This window comes from Balaenoptera musculus, chromosome 6, assembly GCF_009873245.2.
Source record: "Balaenoptera musculus isolate JJ_BM4_2016_0621 chromosome 6, mBalMus1.pri.v3, whole genome shotgun sequence".
Lineage (NCBI taxonomy): Eukaryota > Metazoa > Chordata > Mammalia > Artiodactyla > Balaenopteridae > Balaenoptera > Balaenoptera musculus.
In genome coordinates this window covers 94306240-94330266 of record NC_045790.1, presented here as the reverse complement: position 1 = coordinate 94330266, position 24027 = coordinate 94306240, and the positions used below count along the sequence as shown (strand labels likewise).

Below are 24027 nucleotides of genomic sequence, written 5' to 3'. Positions count from 1 at the left end.
ACAAATCATGTGGTATATACTTACAACAGAATATTACTCAGTGTTAAAATAATGAAAAAAAATGAAATTCTGAAGCATGATACAACATGAACCTTAAAAACATCATGCTAAGTGAAACAAGCCAGACACAAAAGGACAAGTACTGAATGATTCCATTTATACGAAGTACCTAAAATAGTCAAAATCATAGACATATGAAAAAAAAAGTCAAATAGTGGTTACCAGGGGCTTGGGGGAGGAGAGAATGGGGAGCTAATGGTTAACTACTAAGTTTCAATTAGGGATGATGGAAAAGTTCTGGAGGGACTTCCCTGGCGGTCCAGTGGTTAAGACTCCATTCTTCCACTGCAGGGGACATGAGTTTGACCCCTGGTCAGGGAACTAAGATCCTGCATGCCACGCGGTGTGGCCAAAAAAAAAAGTTCTGGAGATGAATAGTGGGGATGATTGCACAACAATGTGAATGTACTTAATGCCACTGAAGTGTACACCCAAAAAGAATTAAAATGGTCAATTTTATGTTATGTATATTCTACCACATTAAAAAAGAACTCTAGGGACTTCCCTGGTGGCACAGTGGTTAAGAATCCACCTGTCAACGCAGGGGACACAGGTTCGAGCCCTGGTCTGGGAAGATCCCACATGCTGCGGAGCAACTAAGCCCGTGTGCCACAACTACTGAGCCTGCGCTCTAGAGCCTGCAAGCCACAACTACTGAAGCCCGCGCACCTAGAGCCCGTGCTCTGCAGCAAGACAAGCCACCACAATGAGAAGCCCGCGCACCACAACGAAGAGTAGCCCCCGCTCGCCTCAACTAGAGAACGCCCACGCGCAGCAACAAAGACCCAATGCAGCCAAAAATAAATAAAAAATAAATAAATTTTAAAAGGAACTCTAAAATAAGTAAATAGAAGTGAATTAACTGACAGGAAAAGCCTTGTCTTGTCCTGAGACAGAAAAGAAATTTCTTCAATATAAACTCATTAAGAGGAAACATTTTTAAATGCAAGTTCTTCATTTTGAAGTAAAATGTGTCATAGATAAAGAGCATAAAGTAAAACAGGTTAATAAAAGCAATTCTGTAAGGAGTCCAAAGAAGTTTAAAACCTTTTGATGATCTAACCCCAAAAATGAATTTAAATATTTAGATAATAGGCCAGACTAAATATCCTTTAGGCAATTTTATGTAAGCAGTTACTGAAACCAAACTTTTGATGAATATTGTACAGCAGGATTTGAGGTTGTCTTCTGTGCCTAGTACATGGTATTTAGAAAGTTCATACTGGATAAAAGACTTATAGGTAGAATAAAAAGAACTGCAAGTTAATAATATAAAGAACGTGTGGACAACACATTTCACCAAAGGAGGTACATCAACAGCTAAAGAACACACAAAAAGATTCTCAATATCATTAACCACAAAGAGATACCACTTCAATCACTAGGTTGGCTATAATAAAAAATACAAACAATAACAAGGGTTGGTGAGGATGTAACTTCATCAGGAACCGTCATACACTCAAGTTCAGAATGTAAAATGACATAGTCACTTTGGAAAACAACTTGGCAACTTCTTAAAAAGTTGAACTAAAATTCACCATATAACCCAGGAACTCCACTCAGGCATCTAAGAAAAATGAAAACATTATGTCCACACAAAGACTTGCACGCTAATGTTCAAAGCAGCATTATTTTTCACAGCCAGAAAATGGAAACAACCCAAATGTCCTTCAACTGGTGAATGGACAAAATATGGAACATCCATACAATCAGATAATATTTGACAATAAAAAGGATTAAAGTACCAATATGCTACCTCACAGATGAATTCAGAAAACCACACGGATGAACTCAGAAACAAGTTAATGAAAAACTAAAGACGACCACATATGATTACCTTTAAATAAAATGTCCAGAAAAAGCAACTCTAAGGAGACAGAGAGTAGAATGATTAGTGGTTGCCTAGGATCAGGGTGGGGATGGGATTACTCTAAATGGGTGTGAGGGATATTATCATGATGATAAAATGTTCTAAAATCAGATTGTGGCACCAACTGTACAACTCAGTGAATTGGCTAAAACTCACTGAATTATACATTTGAATGACTTTTACAATATATAATTTATACCTCAATAACACAGTAAAGAAAAAGGGGGTGGGGGTTATGTTCTGGATTCCCAACTGCTATTTACATAAAACTTCCTCTTATGAATGCTGGGGAATGTAAGAAGTAAACATCCTGGAACAAGCCTCTTCTCAAGATTTTTACGTATTTAATTCTTAGATTATATCTTTCCAGAAAAAAAACCAAGGTTTCTATCCTTTCAGAAAAAAACTTAAGCCGGGGTGAATAATTCTGATAAGCCATATTCCTTTCATGACTAGAATGTCTCCAGCTGGTCCACTTAGCAATAACTACATAGACTAATTTATCCCACAGCAACACTTGAACTACTGTGGGGTGGTGCACAAGGAAGAAACCAAAAACATCATCCAGAAGTAGCACTGCAAACTAAACCCATTAAATCACAGCAAATATTGCTGAACCTCAGATGAGCATTAAGCATCTCTTCACTTCCGGAAGCCGAAAGTTTACCCGTTTTGTTCTCTTTCTATAGGAGCTGCCTCAAATTTCAACTTTAGGAACTCTGCACCACTGCTGAGTCAGTGGGGCTCCTCTAGAACCCTATGACCTGAGACCCAAGCCTAACTGACCCAGGGTTTTCAGTTCCTTTTTCACAGTTAGAATTATTCAGACTCCACCACTGACATTCATAAGACATAACCCACTAATATCTGTATAGTCTATTCCTGTGAAGTCTAATTTCATAACAGAAAACTTAACTTAAAATTCATTCTGTATCATTTCTACATTCTTTTCTTGAATTTTACTATCAGTGGAGTCTCTTTAGATTTTAGGATACGTATTCTCCAGATGGTAGGGGATTGTAATGTCAGTTTCCTACGGTGGGCAAGTCAAGCTACATAAATGAGATAACTTTGCAAGTATGAGAATAGATTCCCCATCTAAAGGTAGCAGCGGCTACCCGAAACCAGCTGACTGCCCCACTGAAATATGGGCCCAGTACTGTCAGCCCTTATTAATTTTTCAAAACAAGACTCTTTTTTGGGGGGTATGAAATTTCCTAATTTTTAAATGATGACAACTAATTACACACATACACACACACACACTCACACACACACACACAAAACCACCTTACCATACAGGCCAACTAAAACATGTAAAAGGGCCCAATCTTAGCTTGTGACCTTTGCCATACAGAACGTTTGCACTTAAATTACAAGAAGCTGTACTTAGTACAGGCAAACTTTTTAAAAAATAGAATTCTATTTTGCAAAAGACAATCCATCCAAAATAGCCGTTTTCAGTACCCGTTTCCCCCCCAACCCCTCAACTATTTTCCTAGGACTGTTACTCTCATGGCTGAGATGGCCCAGGAGCATGCCATCGAGATTCCCAATCCCCACGGCCAAAGTCTAGAGGAAAAACAGGTTGGGGTGCTTTGTCCAATCAAAACACTCCCTGAAGGCAAACCTGTTTGAGCTCTACTGACTTGTTCCTGTGCACAGCATTTGAGCAATTCTGGCATCAAGTATTCAAAAAGCATACTGCATTGTCACTAAGCCAGAAGTTCAGTAGCTTAAATGAGTTATTTTCTACTAGGGAAACTTGAAAATGCCAAAGAATCAAAAATGTTTAACTTATTCCCACAGCTTCAGAAAGTACCAGAGGTACCAAAGAAAGAAACCTCAGAAATCATTAGTCCCACCCCTTCACTTTACCAGTAAAGAAACTAAAATTCAGAAAGGTCAAATGATTTATCCAAGGTTATATAGGAAGTTGGTCAGCAAACTGGGACAGAACCCAGATTACCTGACTACAGTCAGGTCCTCTTTCTATAAAACTACATGGTAGTGAACGCGGAAGCTAGGAGAGAAGGCAATCTGAAGAGAAGAGGTTCGTAAGATGGGCCCTGTGCACCCCTCTCCTGCTTTTTAAATTCACATTTGGCTTTTCAGAATCATTTCACATCTCATACTACTACTTTCTTCTCTTTTCATGTGACTTTACCAACCCGAATCACTATCTACTGAAAGTTGACATCCTTGCAAAGAAGAGGGGTGAATGACAAAAAGTATCTTTTTCCTAGCTGCCAACCCATCAAAGTTGCAGCTACTAATCAATGCTGCGGCAGTTTACACCCCAGGTTTTTAATGAGGGACTAATGTGACTAAATTTCCTACTAACCAATGTTGTGGTAGTTTACACCCCCGGTTTTTAATAAGGGACAATTGTGACTAAATTTCCTACTAATCAATGTTGTGGTAGTTTACACCCCAGGTTTTTGACAAGGGACAACTGTGACTAAATCCCACCCCCCACCTTACTATATTTCCAAGAATTACTCTGCAGAATGAAATCCCCGATGCCTGATGAGGCCAGAATTACTTTTGAATGTCTTCTCGCATTCGTTGCATTCGTATTCTCTCCTGCCGGTATGAATTTTCAGGTGTTCTACAAGGATTGAGCTTCGACTAAAGGTTGCTCCACAGTAGTTACATTCATAGGGTTTCTCTCCAGTATGAATTCGATGATGTTCATTAAGAGATGAACTCTGACTGAAGGATTTTCCACAGTCCTTACATTTATAAGGCTTGACGCCCGTATGAATTCTCTGATGACGGCTAAGGAGCGAATGGGTAGGGAAGGCTTTCTCACACTGGGTACACTTGTAAGGTTTTTCTCCTGAATGAAGTCTCTGATGATAAATCACAGATGTAAAATGGCTAAAAGTCATCCCGCAATCATTACACAAATACGGCTTTTCTCCAGTATGAATCCTCTGATGTCGGGTAAGGCAAGAATTCTGTCTGAAGGCTTTCCCACACTCACCACACTTATAGGGTTTCTCTCCGGTATGAATTCTCTGATGTTTGGAAAGGGATGAGCTATGACTGAAGGATTTTCCACAGTTTTTACACGTGTAGGGTTTTTCTCCAGTATGAATTCGCTGATGCTGAATAAGAGATGAACTGTCACTGAAGGGCCTCCCACATTCTTTACATTTATAGGGTTTCTCTCCAGTGTGAACTCTCTGATGTTTAATGAGGTGGGCACTCAGGGTGAAAGATTTTCCACAATCATCACACTTGAAGGGCTTTTCTCCACTGTGGGTTCGGTGGTGTGGTGTGAGTGATGAGCTGTCACTGAAGGCTTTTCCACACTCATTGCACATGTAGGGTTTCTCCCCAGTGTGAATTCTCCTATGTTTGGTCAGTGAGGCGCTATAGCCAAAGGCTTTTCCACATTTGCTGCATTTATGGGTTTTTTCTCCAGTCTCAGTTCCCTCGTCTTTATCTACGGCTGCATCTTGACCTAAATCTTTCCAACATTTTTCGCATGTAGAGTTTTTTCTCTTACTAAGGGATGAGTTTTGAGTAAAGGCTACCCCACAGCTACTGCACTTCTGGGACTTTTCCCCAAAATGGATTTTCTGATGTTTCTGATGTTCAGTCAGAGATGAAGAGTGACTTAAGGCTTTCCTGCCTTCATTACATTTTCGTGGCTTTTCTCCACCGTGTTCCTTGCGGTTCGGGACAAGGTCTGAATGAAAACTGAAGGGTTTCTTGCCTTCGTTATACCTCCGAGATTTCTTCCTTAAGTAGATTCTGAGATGTTTAATTAGGTCTGAAGGTGGTTTGAAGTTATTTCCAAAAGGGCTCTTTTCTGAGTCAAATTCCTCACCCTTATTGCCTCTCCCTTGAGTTTTCTTTTGTGTGATTGCTACTTGTGAATGTTCCCTATCACTACGACCCTCCTCTAGTCTGCCATAATGTTTACAGGATTCTCCCATCAAGTCACAATCACCACTCATTAGATACCTTTCTATTATTTTATCTAAAGTCCATTCTTCCGTAAGAACATCTTGATTTCCGCCAGATTCCTTCAATTCACCGCTAAGTTCACACTCTAAAAGAAATAACAAATACAATATTTCCTGTTTGCAATAAAGGAAGCTGCTGCATTTGGGACTAAAATAGGAATAGAGACAGTAGAGACTGTAAGAAACAGGGTGTGTCTCAGAGTGTCATAAAACAGGGAAGGGAAAAGTGACATGTGGGAACTGGGGAAACTTAGAGCTTAGGAAAAATACTGAGGAAGATGAAAGGTTTGTGCTTTATAGTTAGAGATGCAAGTTCTCACCCTCATTTCAAATTTCTGTAATAGGTTCAAACTTATTCCTCTTGCCATCCAATCTATTCTCCTTCCAAATAATAATGATAGTGCAAACATTTATTGAATAATTACCAAATGCCAGGTCCCATACCAAGCACTTTACTTGTATTTCACTTAATTTTCACAATAACCCTATGAAGTAGGTCCTATTATTATCCCTGTTTTATGGATGTGACAACTAGGCACAAAGAGTGTAAACAGCTTTCCCAAGGTTACGTGTACTGTAAGTGGTAGAGCCAGATTTTTAACCCAGTCTGACACCAAAGCCCACACTTCTGACCCCTGTACCATACTGCCTCTCCTCAAAGCAGCCAAATAGCACTAAGTTTATAGACAATGTTAATCACATCACAGATATGCAATAACACCTATGCTAGACTTTCAAAGGTTACCACAATCTGGCCCTACCAATCTTATGAATACTCTAACCAGGCATCCATTTATGGTCCCTACTACACGACAGCATCTTAATACTTCATACTGCCTAGAATTCAATCCCTATGCACCTTCACTATCACAAACACAGAAAATCTGATAGGGCCTAGGGTGCAAGTCCCACAATCTCCAACACCACCCTCTCGAGATCTGTGCTCCTCTCAGAACCCTGAATTCTTTTATTAACCACATCATTCATCCTGGCTCTTAGTTATGAGATTCCAGTGTCACTTTCATAAGACTTTTTAACCAGATAACTATAAAATACAAAATCCTGGATGGCTCTCAAGACTTGACAGTCACCAACATGCCATCCAGACTAAGGAAGAACTGGAAGCTTAGGGGCCACATGAGCCCCAGCCATGATCGCATCAGCAAACACCAGAAGCATCTGGGAGGCCAGGGTAATGCTGGTGGCACATGTCACCAGAGGATCAATTTCGAAAAATATCACCCAGGGTTACTCTGGGAAAGTTGGTATGAGGCATTACCACTTAGCAAGGAACTAGAGCTTCTGCCCCAATGTCAACCTGGATAAACTGTGGACCTTGGTCAGTGAGCAGATATGCTAAATGCTGCCAAAAACAAGACTGGAGCTGCTCCTATCACTAATGTGGAGCAATCGGGCTACTACAAAGTTCTGGGGAAGAGAGAGCGCCCAAAGCAGCCTGTCATCCTGAAGGCCAAATTCTTCAGCAGAAGAGCTGAGAAGATTGGCGGGGGGGGGGGGGGGGGCTGTCCTGGCAGCATGAAGCTACATGGAGGGAGGTTCATTAAATGCTAACGAGCGCTTTTCAAAACATAAAGAAATAAAATAAGACATAAAATCCTATTACCCAGAAGTTAACCATTATTAAAAATTCTGTGTATTTTCTTCTGGAAATTTTTCTGCACATTGTAGAATAGAAAATCTATGTATAATATGTACAGTTACTGTTTTTATTCATAATTCTTTCCCACCTCATTAGTTAATTCTTCATGATTTTAATCACATAATAATCCATCATATCAATATATTACTAGTTATTTCCTTATGGCATGTTTATCAAATGATTAATACTTCCGCAGAACTGAGTCATAAAAGTGGAATCACTGAACCAAAGGGTAGAAAAATTCTATCACCACATAATACATGATGAGAAGTATCTGACTACTCTTCTATGGTCAAATGCTTTTTCTCTAAACCTTTGCAAATTTGATTCATAATAAATAGTACTGTTCCTTAAATGTAAATTACATTGTTGACCAGTGATTTGGAACACTTTTTTCATGTTAACAGCTTCTTAAATTTTATTTTTGTCAGTTATTTTGGTTAGCTATCTGCTGAAGTTCCTTGCTCATTTTTCTAACATACTCAGTGTTCCTTACTGATTTGCACGAGCTTTTTATAAATCATAGCCCTTGATTCTGGCTTTGTCTGTCAAAACCTTTTTCTCCACTCTGTTGTAAATGACTTTTTAAATAAGTTGTACATCTAAATGATGCTTCTTTTACATAAGCATCCTGGGGGGAGAGGCGTGTATTTATACCAATGCTGCTAGATTTTACTCAAAACATTTTTAGAATCCGTTTTCAAAACAACTCTCCCAAATGTACTTAAACATAAAAAGACAACTGCCGTCCTTTACTTGTGTAACTATGCTGGAAACAGCCAACAGGTTGACTAAAATGAACGGTTAATAAGATGGAATAGAGCAAAGTAAATTATTGTTTTTTTCCTTAAAATAAACCAAGGTATTGATATATAATAATTTATTTTGATTTTTAAAAATACAAACTTAATATGTTTATTATTAAAGTGTAAGGAAGAAAATAGAGAAAAAATGTAATCCCTCAATGATAACCAGTGTTAACATGGAATGTTCTCCAGACAGTAAAATCCCATATGTATCTATACATTTAAACATATACATGTATATGTACATTTTTTTCCTTTTAACAAATTATACTATACATGCTGTCCATTGAACGAACTCCTATTTCTTCTCCAAGACTCAATTCAATTGTTAATTAAGCCCTTGCTCCTGTATCTTCCCACTGCTCCTTACACATGCCACCATTAGGACATACATCCCATTACCAACACGTTTAGTTCTGATGTCTGCATCTATGGCATCCATGGAAACGTGCCTCTCAGAGCTCCTCCTCTGGGGTGCTTACCCAACAGCCCCCCACTGCTGCTCAATGACCACCACAGCATCACACCAAGGCCACTTTGCCACAGGTGCTCCCAGTCAATTTCAAGTATGGCAGGGATACTAGGCCCATTTCCATGAGGCATACGACTCTGATAGGTGACTCTTGGCGGGAAGACTCTTTTTTGGCTTTGCCAAGACCTCCTCAACCTGCACTTCAATCTAAGACTCATCCTACCCAGCCTTCCTTCCTTCCCTCTCTTGTCACAGGTGTCAGACCTGCATCACACTCTGACAGCAATCCCAGCCTCTTCCAGTCCCCTCCCAGCTTTCCTTCCCTGGAATTCTCCCCAGTAAGTCTCTGACCTGGCTAATCGTATCTGGGCATCTGCTTCTCGAGGACCCAAACTAACAGTCTCCCCTGTTAAAATGAACATTCCAGGACGGCAAGGTGGATATTCTAATCATCTTTCTATGTTAGCACCGAGCCCACCCAACATTTCCAAAATTCCTCCAAATGGCTTGGTAAAGCAACTACTTCAATTTCCTCCTCCACTTTTCACCGACTCACCTGGTCTGGAGCCTCTTGAGACTTGTTTTTGCAGCAGCCGTGGTAGTCCAGCCCACTTTAGCTGGGAAATCAAATCTAACTTGGAAACTGGAAAGCCTGCTCATAGAGAAAAGAATAGAAAATGGCTGTTTTTGCCTAGAACAAAGACATTCCAACATTCACAGCCTCTGGTTCTCCAGGGAAGAAAAGGATGCTGCCAAACAGACTTCAATACTGGCATTTGAGGAGAACACTGGGGAAGGTATGGCCTCGGCAACAGCAAAATGGTGCTCAACATTTTCGGCTCAATGAAGCAAAGACCCTTTCTTGGAGAAAACATTGTAGAAAAGTACATTTTTAGGACCCATTTTTAGGATTAGTCACATCACCCCTGTAAGCCCAGCCAAAACAGTTAATAGCACTTATCTTTCAATAAAAATGGACAAAAAGATACCCAGCTTAGATGCTAGATTATGAAGAGAAGATGTCTTTACCCAGAAATTCTAGGTTCCTATAGTTCTCCAGCAGCACTTCCTTATATATCTCCTTTTGAGAAGGCTCCAGCGTCCTCCACTCTCCTCTGGAAAAGGTCACAGCTACATCCTTGAGTGTCATGGATTCCTAGAACACCAAAGACAGCCTTTTTGCATTGGGTTATTCCCAAATAGATCCTAAGAATTCAGAGAAGTAGTTAGGATACAAAGTACTAGTTTTGATGGTATTCAAGTTTCTGAGAATTCCAAAGCAAACTTCAAGGTAGCTATTATACATCTGTTACAAGTGACACAGAACAAGATTATGAAACAATCCCTGCCTTTGCCATTTAGTTCCTGGTGTGAAATGCTGTACAAGGATTCTCTGGAATGTCTAACACTGATCAAATTCACCCTAACACAATGATTTCTAGGATTAACAGAAAATATTAAATGAAGGATACAAATTACATTCCCAAACCCGAAATCTGCAGAATATAAGCACTACAGGCAATAATTAAACATGTAAGAGTAACATCAGTGACTATATTCTAAACTGTAATTTCCAATTGGCTCTAAGTAGCAATTATTTTCTATCACAATCAAACAAGGATCTGTGTTCAATGACAAACTCACACTTACAATTACTCCAAATTACAAATGAGCACAATTAATCCTTAAAACACACTTTCCATAGCATCCGCTACAGCATGACATTTTGAAAGGCAGTACAACAGAGCGACTATTAGCACTTGGAGTAGCTTCCTGTGGCTCCTATAACAAATTACCACAACTCTGGTGGCTTAAGACAACAGAAATTTATCCTCCCAAATTCTGGAGGCCAGAAGTCTGAAATCCAGGTGTTGCGGGAACTGCATGCCCTTCAGGCTCTGAGGGAGAATCCATTCCTTGTCTCTTCCAGCTCTCTTGGCTGTCAGCATTCCGTGGTGTTCCTTGGTTTGCGGCCTTATCACTCCAATCGCCACGTCCCTTTCTCCTGTTCCTGTGTTCAAGCTCTCTCTAAGTACACTTGTGATGGCATTTAGGGCCCACCCATATAATCCAGAGTAATTTCCTCATTTCAAATCCCTATTTTATCACATCTGCAAAGACCTTTCTTCCAAATAAAGTAACATTCTCAGGTTCCAGGGATTAGGAAGTGGACATATTTCAGGGGGCCATTATCAGCCTACCAGAGCACTATTATTTACCATTGTGAATAAGAATTTTTTTTCCTGACTGATAATTATTGGTATACAGGAAACTTACTGATTTGTAACCAGCTACTTTTCTCAGCTATTGTATGAGTTTCAGTACGTGTTCGGTTGATTCTCTGAGGTTTTCCAAAAAGACTATGTTATCTGTAAGTAATATACACTTGCTTCTTTCATATCTGTACTTACCTCATTTCCTTCTTCTAGCACTGTATTGGCTAGAATACTCAGAAAATACTCATTAATAGCAGTAAGGTGAGACATCCTTATCTTCTTACTTTTTATTGTGAGGACTGCTTTTAATTTTCCAACATTATCCAGCTGGAAAATTTTCTTATCATGTTCAGGAAATATAATTCTATTTCCACCTGGCCAATTTTATCAGGAATAACTGTTGAATTTTAATAAATATTTTTGTTTTTATTAGAGTCAGACATGATCAATTCTGGTAACTGAAGTAAAATAGCATATGAAGAATGAGCTCTAAGAATGTGAAGGCTGTGAGGAAAAGGAGACTGTCTTAATTATTCTTGCGTCTTTATACCACCCAGGAGGAGCTCAGTGAGTATCTACTTAAGAATGAAAACCTGTAACCATACATGGTGACGTATGTTACCTAAACTTACTGTGGTGGTCATTTCACAATATATACAAATATCGAATCATTACATCATACACCTGAAACTAATAAAATGTTGTAGGTCAATCAAACCTCAATTAACAAATTAACTTAAGAATGAAAATTTCCGGTAAAAAAAAAATGAATGAATGAAAACCAGTGAAAGGAAGCTTACTTGGGACTCAGTATTTGGAAGAACAGAAACTGTTTTATCTTCTTCAGGATTCTCCTCTTGGGAAATAACAGAATCTTGAGAGATCGTATCTAGGAAGGGGGAAAAAAAACAGTCCAACCTTTTAAATGAGCTTCTCAGACTAGAAATTATTATATATGTCACTCTGGAGAAAAAGGTCAGAAAAAACAGAAAAAAAGTTTTCCCTACGCTTTGAAGACACACAGGACAGCCAAAGATACAGTTTCCTATTAAAACCCAAACTTCCCCCCCACCTCATAAAATATCCTTTCAATTTCTAAGCTCACAAAAACTGATTTCATTCATTCCATATACCCACTGTTTTAACGTATTTAATTTTCATAATAATCTTTAAAATATTTATAAGGTATATTAAGATGAAATAACACATCTGTTTTATGTAGTAAAGTGTTTTCTTCATAGTCCTTGCACAGTGGCTTGAGCAAGAATCACTTATTAAATGAAAGTGCTCTTTTGGGGAGTTTACTTTCATATCTTGAGGAGATCTCTCCCACTTCCTCCCTCCATCTATTAATCTCACCTTCCTTTTCTTCAAGCACTTGGGTCAACTCCTCCACTAGGGTCACCACTTCCTCGCTACTCTCAGGATGTTGTGACCTGACCCAAATCCTGATCTCCCCTGGCAAAACGGTCAGGAATTGCTCAAACACCAAAAGCTCGAGAATCTGTTGTTTCGTGTGGATGTCTGGTCTCAGCCACTGAATGCAGAGCTCCCACAGTTGATTCAGGGCTTTTCTGGGTCCAGCCTCTTCGGAGTAACAAAACCACCTGAACCTCTGTCTGAAAGACTCTGGGTCAACAGTGTCTCCTCTTAGGAGCGCTTCTTGATCCCCAGGGGTCTCCATTCTTAGCACCTTGTTTTGTTCACTTGAGACCAAAGTGTGAGGATCTAGGGGGATGGCTGTCATCTCGCTCAGGCTACTCCGGCTTGCAATGTGTATCACCAGGAGGAATTCAGTCCCCTTTAGACTTCGAGTGTCAACACAGGCCACCAAAAGGCACTCTCCAGCAAAATATCAAGTGTTCCAAGGATCCACTTTATGGTCTTGCAGAAACTGTCAAGAAATATAAGTTATGAAATAAATGAAACAAATTGTGACTCCTAAAAAACATTGTTCTTAGTTTGGTTCTGATACATACACACACACACACATTCTCAGAGGCCTAGAACCGCCCTACTGTATTAAAAGAATAATTTTCTCTGTAGGTGAAAAGCTGAGAAGTTACTTGAGGGTAATTAAAGGTACCCTCCAAGAAAACAGTTTCTTCAGACTAAATACTCCTCATCAGCAAAACATATCAGAAAAGGCTCACTGCTACAAGAGGATCCAAACCTATTCCACTCCTGCCCTCTCTCAATGAATGGCCACACAATTTCCCACCAGCTGCTCAACTGAGAAACTTGACTTCATATTTGACTCTCAAATTTCTAACAAAATCAATAACCAAGATCTGGTGGTTTTATTTCATAAGAACCTCTCCATTCTCTCCTACTGAAACCACCTAAGGACAGCCTTCTTCAATTCAGTCTCACACCAAAGCCTAAGGATTCCTTCTAATATGCAAGATATGGTCCTATCACTCCCCAACTGCCTCAAGATAAAATTCAAACACTGAAGCCACAAGTGATGGTCTAGAAACCCTGCCCTGATGACCTCACCTCCAGCTCTAGCTGCCCCTGATGGACACTGCAGCCGTAAGAAGGTATCTCTCCATTTCCAAAAACTCTAACTCCTTCCGCCTTTGCACTAGAGCCATTCCCTCTCCTTGGAATGCTGCCTTCTTTTCCTCTCCTACCAAGCTTACTCATTAAAACTTGACTCCTTTCCACTGTCACCTCTTGTATGAGGCTTTCTCTGATTCCCAAGTGCTCTTCTGCACAAAGCCTGCCCTGTGTTGCATGCATTTTCTCATTCCACAAATAACTGACCATATACAATGACCTGAGAGCGGGACACTAAGGAGACAGGCATGGACAATGAAACTGGGCCCCCACCCTCACAGAGCACCCAAAAAATGACGATATAGTCTGAGATGTGCTTCACTCCGGCAAGTGAGGACACTGTCCTCCAACTGCAACTATCATACCAAAAATTACCCACCTCCGAGCACAAAGGCCGGCACACAGTATGCATTACGTCATTTCTTCCTCCGCCAAATATTAGGCGCCCACCACGTACCTGGCGCCGCGCTGGACACCTGAGACTCTGCAGTGGTTAAGCAAGGCACCTGTCACGATCTCCAGGGAGCTTACAATAAAGGCTCTGCGAAAATGTGACGCAGGCAGAAAGAAGTTCTCAAACGAGGGGGGTGCGGGGGGGAATTTGCCCCGCAGGGGACGTTTGGCAATGTCTGAAGACATTTTGGTTATCACGACTAAGGAGGAGGGATGCTACGGGTACCTAATGAGTGGAGCCAGAAAGGCTGCTAAACAACCCGCAGTACACGGGACAGTCCCCTACCCCCATGCTCACACAATTAATTTTCCCGCCCAAAATACCAAAGTAGCGAAGTTGCAAGACCATGGGCGCAGGGAAGCGATGGAGAAAAGCTCCATCCCGGAGCGCGCCCACCTCCCGCAGAAGCTGCGGCGTTGAGTGTGCACAGCGAGACTGCCCTCGGCCCCCACCCCGCCCAAGGTGCGCCCTCGGAGCCGGCGACCTGGCCGCAGCCCCCAAACTAAGGGCCCGGGGCAACCACTACCTGCGTCAGGACCCGCAGCCATGACCCACACCACCGCAACAAGCTTCTAGAAACTGGTCCTGCAGGAGCTGCGCGCGCAAGCCCCACCGGCGGGGGGCTCACTGCGCCTGCGCAGGGGCGCAGAACTACGATTCCCGGGATGCGCCTGTCCCGCTTTGCGAAAGTCCCGTGCTTTCCATAGGCTCCCAGCCCGGCCTATTGCGCATGGTCTTTGGGAAGCGCTGGTGGTCTCAGCTGCGGAATTATTGCTGCGCCAGAGGCCTAAAGGCCTAGAGCCGTCTCAGGTTTTCAGATCTATGATGTTCTGTTTCCTTGGTAACCTCAAACCGTCCCTCCCCTCTTCCTTACCCTTCTCCGAAATCCAGGCTGCAAAAACCCACTGCAGAAGCATATTAGTGGTGCATTCACTGCAAGCCATAATTAATGCCGCAACTTGAATTAAACAAATATTAATTTTATGGCTTACACACCTGCCACCATAATGGTCCAAACCACCATCATGTCTCGCCTGGATTATTGCAATAGCTTCTTGATTTCACTTTTCTTCTCTTGTCTCTTCATGTTGCAGCCAGAGAGATGCTTAAAAAACCAAAAACAGATTATGGACTTCCTCTACTGAAAACCCTCTAAAGCCTTCCCATTTCACCCAGGGTAGAAATTCTAATTTTTACAGTGGGCTACAAGGCCGATGGAATCTGGCCACTCATAACCTCCCTGACCTCTACCCCCACTTCCCTGCTCTAGTCACAATGGCCTCCTCGCTCTCCCTCTCCCTCCAACCTGCCTGGCACGTATGGCTGACTTGCTGCCTGCCTAGGTATCCTGTATGGCTCACGAATCTTCTCAGTGAAGCTCTATCACTTCTCTGCTTAAAGTGGAATCCCATCCCCACTCCTATTTCCCCTTTCAACGTATCATATCATTTTCTTATTTGATTACTGCTTATTGTCTGCTTTTTCACTAGACTATCAATTCCACAAGGATAAGGATTTTAATCTGGTTTGTTCCATGGAAATACACTCTCCAGGCCCTAGAACAGTACCTGGCATGTAGTAGGTGCTCAACAGATATTTGTTGAATATGTGAATGGTACTTGCAGGGATTACTGGGGGAATAGCAAAAAGGGCTGATGAACTCCAGAAGGATTGTCGGGAGTGTCCTATAACTAAGTGACTTTTGGAGCGGTGCCCTTGGGAGAGAAAAGTATTCTAGACTGAAGGAGCAGGGTGAGTCAAGGCTCTGAGACTTTAAAGGAACAGAACAAGCTCAACTAAATGAACCCCTGCACTCATCTCACAGACAGCAAGGCAAGCCGAGGAAACGGGGCTGCCCGAAGTCAAGAAGCTGTCCAGTCCCAGGTCTGAATGCATTTTCTTCTCCTCTACCACCTCCCCTTGACTGGCTGAAAATGGAGGGGACATCAAGGAGAAGCTGGAGGGGGCTTCCCTGGTGGCGCTGTGGTTAAGAATCTGCCTGCCAATGCAGGTGACACGGGTTCGAGCCCTGGTCCAGGAAGGTCCCAAATGACGCACGTGGAGCAACTGAGCCCGTGCACCACAACTACTGAGCCTGCACACTAGAGCCCGCGAGCCACAACTAAGCCCATGTGCCACAACTACTGAAGCCTGCGCGCCTAGAGCCCGCACACTGCAACGAAGAGTAGCCCCTGCTCGCCACAACTAGAGAAAGCCCACGCAGAGCAATGAAGACCTGATGCAGCCAAAAAAAGAAAAAGAAAATTCAATTCCTTAAGACAGGAACCTCTTATTAAAGAACTATATCATAATAACAAGAAACAGAGAATGCATAGGTTGGAAATTTAAACATGACCTTTGCCCCTTTAAGAGTTAATCTCTTATTCATTGTGCTCCTCTAGTCATCAGAACGCAAATTTTTCTGATTATCTCTTCTATTCTTGAGAAATGCTAGACCAACAGAGTACTTTGGATTCCCAGAGAATTTATGTCAACAAGGTCATTTCTTTTTTTTTTTTTTTTTAAATGTTATTTATTTATTTATTTATGGCTGTGTTGGGTCTTCGTTTCTGCGCGAGGGCCCTCTCTAATTGCGGCAAGTGGGGGCCACTCCTCATCGCGGTGCGCGGGCCTCTCACCATCGCGGCCTCTCCTGTTGCAGAGCACAGGCTCCAGACGCGCAGGCTCAGCAATTGTGGCCCACGGGCCTAGTCGCTCCGCGGCATGTGGGATCTTCCCAGACCAGGGCTCGAACCCGTATCCCCTGCATTGGCAGGCAGACTCCCAACCACTGCACCACCGGTGAAGCCCAGTCATTTCCCTCTTATCTATTATCATTTCAACCTATGGTTTGTTTTAATTTCAAGCAAGCTTGAATCAAAGTTTGGGACTTCGGATTTTCATTCTGCAACAGCCAGAAATGAAAGGCTATGCTGTTGCTGGATCATTTGGTTGCAGTTCCTTGGGGGATGATCTTCAATTCCTGTTGCAGAGATCCTGGGAGCTGCCCAGTTCCTATCCTTCATGATGTTTAGTTTTTCTTTGTTTCTGTGAACTACTCCAGTACTCTTCTTCAAATATTTTTGTACATACATGAGATTTTTCTGTGCCAGGAACCAGAGAAACCCCAACTGACAGTACTCAGTGACAATATGTAGATAGTGAATAAAAGTGAGGGAGAAGAAGGGATTATAGGCTACTCCAGGGTCTCTGGTTTGATCAACTGGATGCTGGTTCCACATACACTAAGGGACACAGGAAGAAGGTTTGAGAAAGAAGATTAAAATTCAGTTGGGGATACATTGAGTTTGAAGCACATGTGGGACATCTAGGTAGAGATGACTTAACTGGAGAAAGAAATTAAAGAGTCATTTAGTAATTAAAGATGAGGGAGTGAGGATTGCAATGAAGAGGAGGTGGAGTGAGAAGCGGTCTGTGGTTAAAACCCAAGGAAATGCTGACTTTGAGGGGGTGGCAGAGAGAGAAGGCAGTGAAGTTAACTGGTAAGTAGAAAAGAATCAGGAGAAACTGGTAAAGGAAAACCAACAGAGGAGAATTTTGAAAGGGACGATGGAGTCAATAGTTCTAATGAGATTGGAATGGAAAAGTGTCCATGGGAGTTTGCAGTTGGTTGATCCTCAGGCAATTAATTTCAGGGAAGTCCAGGGGGTTGAGGAAAGAATAAAGGTGCAGCCTGAATATGAGAATGGAAAGAGAAGGTATTGGGTAGGTTATTTTTTCAAAGAGAGACTAGGGACAGAATAGGATAAGAAGGAAGAACACTGAAGATGCATTGTTCTGGAACAAGGGTCCTCAGGAGTACATGAAGATTTTCTTAGGATATAGGGGCATGGATAGTACTAAGAAAATCAATCTCTAGATCATATATAGTGTTTCTTCAAATTGCTTTGCCTAAGAATGCCTTTAAAAATCAGGATGTCCTATTTCACAATGGCCCTTCTCTCACTTTACAAAAGCAAGCCATGCCTCTCAGCCATCTCCCGACTAGAATAACGAGGGTTGATTGCCCTCAGAGGAAGAACTTGACAACTACCATCAAAGGGACAATTTGACATATTAAATTAGGTAATGAGGAAGTGAATAACAGCAACTGGGTATCTTTTTTATTTTTTTTTTAAAGCCCCTGTCCTTTTCATTGAAATACATTTCCAATAAAATTTTACTTTTCATGTTTAATAACTCTCAAAAGCTGTAACATAAAAAAAAAGCTGTAACATAAAAAATATGCTAATCACTAATAGTTGAAACCTTAAAAAATGTTGTAATGTATTTATGTTGTTTTTGATAAGTTGTGTACTATTAATTATGATTATTCATAGTAATTTTTTAAATAACCATAGAAAAATTTTCAAATATTTAAATTTATATACATATTTTTGTTGAAGAAAAGGATGATAAAGTAAACAATAAGACTTTCAAGGTTAAAACTATATTGCCTTAGTATAAATTGTTGTGCACTACTCCTCGTTGCAGTGTGCGGGCTTCTCATTGCGGTGGCTTCTCTTGCTGCAGAGCATGGGCTCTAGGCACGTGGGCTTCAGTAGTTGTGGCACACGGGCTTAGCTGCTCCGTGGCATGTGGGATCTTCCCGGACCAGGGATCGAACTCGTGTCCCCTGCACTGGCAGGTGGGTTCTTAACCACTGCGCCATCAGGGAAGTCCCAGGCCTTTATTTTATTTTATTTTTTAAAAAATATTTATTTGGTTGCCTGGGGTCTTAGTTGCGGCACACGGGCTCCTCAGCTGAGGCATGCATGTGGGATCTAGTTCCCCGACCAGGGATCGAACCCAGTCCCCCTGCAGTGGGACTGCGGAGTTTATCCACTGTGCCACCAGGGAAGTCCCTGGGCCTTTATTTAAAATGCTACTATTTACAATAGAATTCATTGTCAAAATTTCTTCTTTTCAATTATTTAAGTAATAAGGGGAAATTTTAGATGTCAACCTAAAAATGTGCAAATGGGTTACATTGTTTTTCAAAAAAAATTTTTTGGGGGGAGATGTGAACAAAAACCTGTGAAGTCACTGTCCTAAGGAAATCAGAGGAGGTAGAATCTTCTGGTATAGGGATAAATCCTATCCCTAGAAGATAGGGGACAGGTTGCCTCATTCTCCAAAATGCAAGGTGTAGTATTATACTGGACCAGATCAGCTTTTTGCCTTTCTCCAGTGATATTTGGGAGGGGAAAAATAAAGTGAATGGTGGGGTTTGCCCAAGGTTGGGAATTGATTGGCACTGTATGTAAGAGAGAAATCAAGGAAAGAAAAACTTGAAGGTGCTAATAAGGATTCATTGCCATGAACATAAAGTGGTCAAAAACTTCGAGGTGATGATGAGGATCTAAAGTGTACTCTATGTTCCTAAAAATAAAGGCTTAAGCTAATCAGGATTTTGTTTTTCTCATTCAGTAATAAAATCGGAATCAGGCTGACCATAGCTTGTATGGCAGCTCTCACAATACATTCAGAGACCTGGCCTCGTGCTATGTTTCTGCTTAAATGGCCTGTAGGTATGTCATATTCACAGCATGGTCACTGGAGCTCCAGCCTTGCCTAAATTCCAGGCAGAATTAACAGAAAAGGCAGGAAGCAAAAATGACGTATCTGTTGACTCAGACCCTTCTAAACAAATTACAGCTATTGCATTAGTTTCTAGATGCAGTCAGCCATTCCACAATTGGAATTGCTTCAAAAATTGCTTTTCCACAATCTTCTATGTTCTTTCCACCTAGTCTTCTAATAGAGAAGTTTGAAGCGTCTATGTTTTCAAACTCATTTTTTGTATTTTCTCTCTCTTAATTCTTCTGACAGACATACTTTTAGCATTCCTCTATCTCCCAATTTGCTAATTCTCTAGTTTGCTATGACAAGCCTACTGTTTTACTCGGTTATTAAAATTAAAAATAAAATGTTCAATGATTAAAAAAATGTACTCCAATCCACAGGAATTAGTAAAACAGAGGAAAGATTCTATATCGTGGTTAGAGACTGATGTTTCTGAGTTCAAGTTTTAGAAAGTGGAATGTTTTGAGTCATGACATGGTTTTATGTGCCATGAAATATGTCTTCAGTCAATAACTGACCGAGAAGAGCAGAGAAGAAGATCATTAGGGTTGTGCCTCTGTTGGCGGATTGGATCCAGTCCCTAACTTTTTCAGCAACCGAAACAATTAGACTTATTTATATAAGTCTTATTTATATTAGACTTATTTATATAGAATTTTGGCTTATCTGGGGCTCTTTGGGAATGGATAATTGAATCTTTTAAGATAGCTGGATTTTCTAGATAGCTTAGAATTAAACCTTTAAGCACCAAAAATTGCTTACTTATTATAATCATTTTAGATGAAAAGCTTTGTAAAATATACTTCATACTTCCTTGATTTTTGTTGCTTGAAATTAGACATAATTTCACCATTTCTTTTTTTTTTTTTGGCCACACCACGCAGCTTGTGGGATCTTAGTTCCCCAACCAGGGGATTGACCCCAGGCCCTTGGCAGTGAAAGCACAGGGTCCTAACCACTGGACCACCAGGGAAGTCCCTATTTCACCATTTCTTGTTGTCAGGATTAGCACCATAAACATCACTTATTCAAGTGAAATGATTTCAGGGCCTATGTGGTGGGTAGTGCTTTCAGTACTTTATAAATAACCCCAGCATGCTTTGCTTTTTGAGTTCTTATAGCTTCTTTTCATAATTTTCCTCCTTCTTCCCTTGTTTTCAGGGTGTCCGTTAGTACTTTTGTCATCCATGTACCTGCCCAGAAGAGTGCCCTCTAATATTCTGCTTCTACTCTGACTGACTATGGAAGCAAGATTGTTCACCTTATCAGAACCATGCAGATATTTAGTGTGAGTAGGACCTACAAGAGGGAGAGGGGACTTCTAAGGAGTAAAATACAAATTTTTAGTTCTTGGATTTTGTGATATATTATTTTGGTTTCTCAGTGGCCTTTCTTGGCCCCCCTCTTACCCTCCCCCAATTACTTCTTGTCTGTTTTTTGAAACTGAAAAATAGGATGTACAATATTATGTTAGTTTCAGGTGTACTACATAGTGATTTGACATTTGCATACATTATGAAATAAATGATCACCAAAATAGGTCTAGTAACCGTCTGTCCCCAAAGTTCTGATATTATTGACCATATTTCTTATGCTGTATATTTACATCCCTGTGCTTATTTATTTTATAACGAGGTTTGTACCCCTTAATCCCCTTCACCCATTTTACCTTCCAGTCTCCTCCCCTCTGGCATCACCCGTTTTTACTCTGTATCTATGAGTCTGTTTTCATTTTTTTCAATTAATTAATTAATTAATCAATTAAACTTTGGCTGCATTGGGTCTTTGTTGCTGTGCGCGGGCTTTCTCTAGTTGTGGCGAGCAGGGGCTACTCTATGTTGTGGTGTGCGGGCTTCTTATTGCAGTGGCTTCTCTTGCTGTGGAGCATGGGCTCTAAGCGCGCGGGCTCAGTAGTTGTGGCTCACAGGCTCTAGAGCGCAGGCTCAGTAGTTGTGGCACACGGGATTAGTTGCTCCGTGACATGTGGGATCTTCCCAGACCAGGGATACGAACCCGTGTCCCCTGCACTGGCAGGCGGATTCCTAACCACTGTGCCACCAGGGAAGTCCTCATTTTGTTTTCTCTGTTTTGCCTTTTAGATTCCACATATAAGTGAGATCATATGGTATTTGTCTTTCTATGTCTGACTTATTTCACTTAGCATAATGTCCTCTAGATCCATCCATGTTGTCCCAAATGGCAAGATTTCTTTCTTTTAATGGCTGAATAATATTCCTGTATACATGTATCCATTTCTTCTTTACCCATTCATCTATTGATGGACACTTAGGTTGCTTCCATATCTTGGCTATTGTAAATAATGCTGCTATGAACATTGGGGTGCATGTATCTTTTTGATTAGTGTTGTTTTCTTCAGGTAAATACCCAGAAGTGAAGTTGCTGTATCATATGGTAGTTCTATTTTCAATTCTTTTTTTCAAATTTTTCTTTTGGCTCCACTGCACAGCTTGTGGGATTTTAGTTCCCCGACAAGGGATCGAACCCAGGCCCTCGTCAGTGAGAGCATGGAGTCCTAACCACTGGACCGCCAGGGAATTCCCCTATTTTCAATTTTTTGAGGAACCTCCATAGTATTTTCCATAGTGGCTGCACCAATTACCATTCCTACCAACGGTCCATGAGGGACTTTCTTGGTTTTTTTTTTTTTTTTTGGTTGCGTTGGGTCTTCGTTGCAGTGCACAGGCTTCTCATTGTGGTGGCTTCTCTTGTTGGGGAGCATGGACTCTAGGCGCACGGGCTTCAGTAGTTGTGGCATTTGGGCTCAGCAGTTGTGGCTCGCAGGCTCTAGAGCGCAGGCTCAGTAGTTGTGGCGCACGGGCTTAGTTGCTCCGCAGCATGTGGAACCTTCCTGCACTGGGGCTTGAACCGGTGTCCCCTGCATTGGCAGGCGGATTCTTAACCACCGTGCCACCAGGGAAGTCTCCTGTCTGTTTTTTAAAGTTGAAATAAATTCTAGATAGGAAGTATCTCAAGGCTACTATTCAAAACCATAGTGCCTAGTAAGATGATGACGTTATTTAGTGGGAAAAATAAACTATAAGTAGTTGGAAGGAAGAAGCAGCTATAAAAAAGCTTAAACAGTAGTGATTAGAAGCAGCATTGTAACCTGCTATAAACTACTGTATATAATGAGATGTTAATGCCATCTTTTTTTTTTTTGCCTAACAATTCCATGTCTACATATAGAAATATGTGACTTCATAAAGATATACTTATAAGAATGTTTTACAGTAGCATTGTTTGCAGTAGTAAAAAATTGTAGAAACTTAAATGCTCATCAATAGGGGAATGATTAAATTTTGTCATGTACTTATCATGAAGGGTCTTTTTTTCTTTTTTGCAAGTCTTTGTTAAAGACTATCATGCAGTCATTTAAAAGAATGAGGTAGTTCTGCACATACAGATCAGAGTGGTTAAGAATGTAGACTCTGGGGACTTCCCTGGTAGCGCAGTGGTTAAGAATCCATCTGCCAATGCAGGGGACATGGGTTCGAGCCCTGGCCCGGGAAGATCCCACATGCCGCGGAGTCAATAAGCCAGTGTGCCACAACTACTGAGCCTGCACTCTAGAGACCACGAGCCACAAGTACTGAAGCCCGCGCGCCTAGAGCCCGTGCTCCACAAGAGAAGCCACTGCAATGAGAAGCCCATGCACAGCAACAGAGTAGCCCCTGCTCGCATCAACTAGAGAAAGCCCGTGCACAGCAACGAAGACCCAACGCAGCCAAAAATAAAAAAATAAAAAAATAAATTAAAAAAAGAAAAAAAGAATGTAGACTCTGGATCCACACTGTATCGGTTCAAATTCCTGCCTCACCACTTACTAGTTTGCGGCACTTTTGTTTTGTTCCTCAATCATCCTGTATCATAAAAATCCCTACTTCATAAGATTGTTGTAAGGATTAAATGAATTCATCCAAGTAAAGCACTTTAAATAGTGCCTGGCACAATTAGTATAGCTATTATTACTGATATAGAAGGATACCTGTGATATACAGTTTGGTGAAAAGGTAAAGTTACACAGTAATATGTATAGTAGGATTTCATTTTTGTCAAAACAAACAAAATCTGCGTGTAAATACCTATATGTGATTTGCACACATGTGGGATTCTGGAATGCCTATATAGGAGGAATTTATGAGTTGCTAACTGGCCTTGTCTGGAAGTTAAAATTTCAAACGAACTTTTTTTTTTTTAACTTAGATTCTATACTTTTGGCAGGGGTTGGGGGGGGTGGCTTGGCTTAGAAGGATCTATTGGAAGTTACGGGAAGTCAAAGTTTCCCCATACTACTCCTTGGTACAGTCACTCTACACATTCATAGAAATGGTCAGGAGAGG

General features: G+C 41.2%; 1 protein-coding gene across 2 annotated transcripts; it reads right to left on the bottom strand.

Annotated features, from left to right (window-relative positions):
- Positions 1-3903: 3903 nt before the first annotated feature.
- On the bottom strand, positions 3904-14686 carry ZNF483 (zinc finger protein 483). 2 transcript variants are annotated; one of them, XM_036856429.1, is made up of 6 exons: positions 14607-14686; positions 12424-12958; positions 11865-11953; positions 9878-10004; positions 9405-9500; positions 3904-5996 (listed from the first exon to the last, which is right to left on the bottom strand). In XM_036856429.1, the coding sequence occupies exons 2-6, from the start codon at positions 12809-12811 to the stop codon at positions 4429-4431; spliced, it is 2268 nt and encodes a 755-aa protein (XP_036712324.1). In that variant the 5' UTR covers positions 12812-12958; positions 14607-14686; the 3' UTR covers positions 3904-4428. The 2 variants fall into 2 exon arrangements, with proteins under 2 accessions (XP_036712324.1, XP_036712325.1); XM_036856430.1 differs by lacking the exon at positions 14607-14686 and adding an exon at positions 14006-14076.
- Between the last annotated feature and the right edge of the window lie 9341 nt (positions 14687-24027).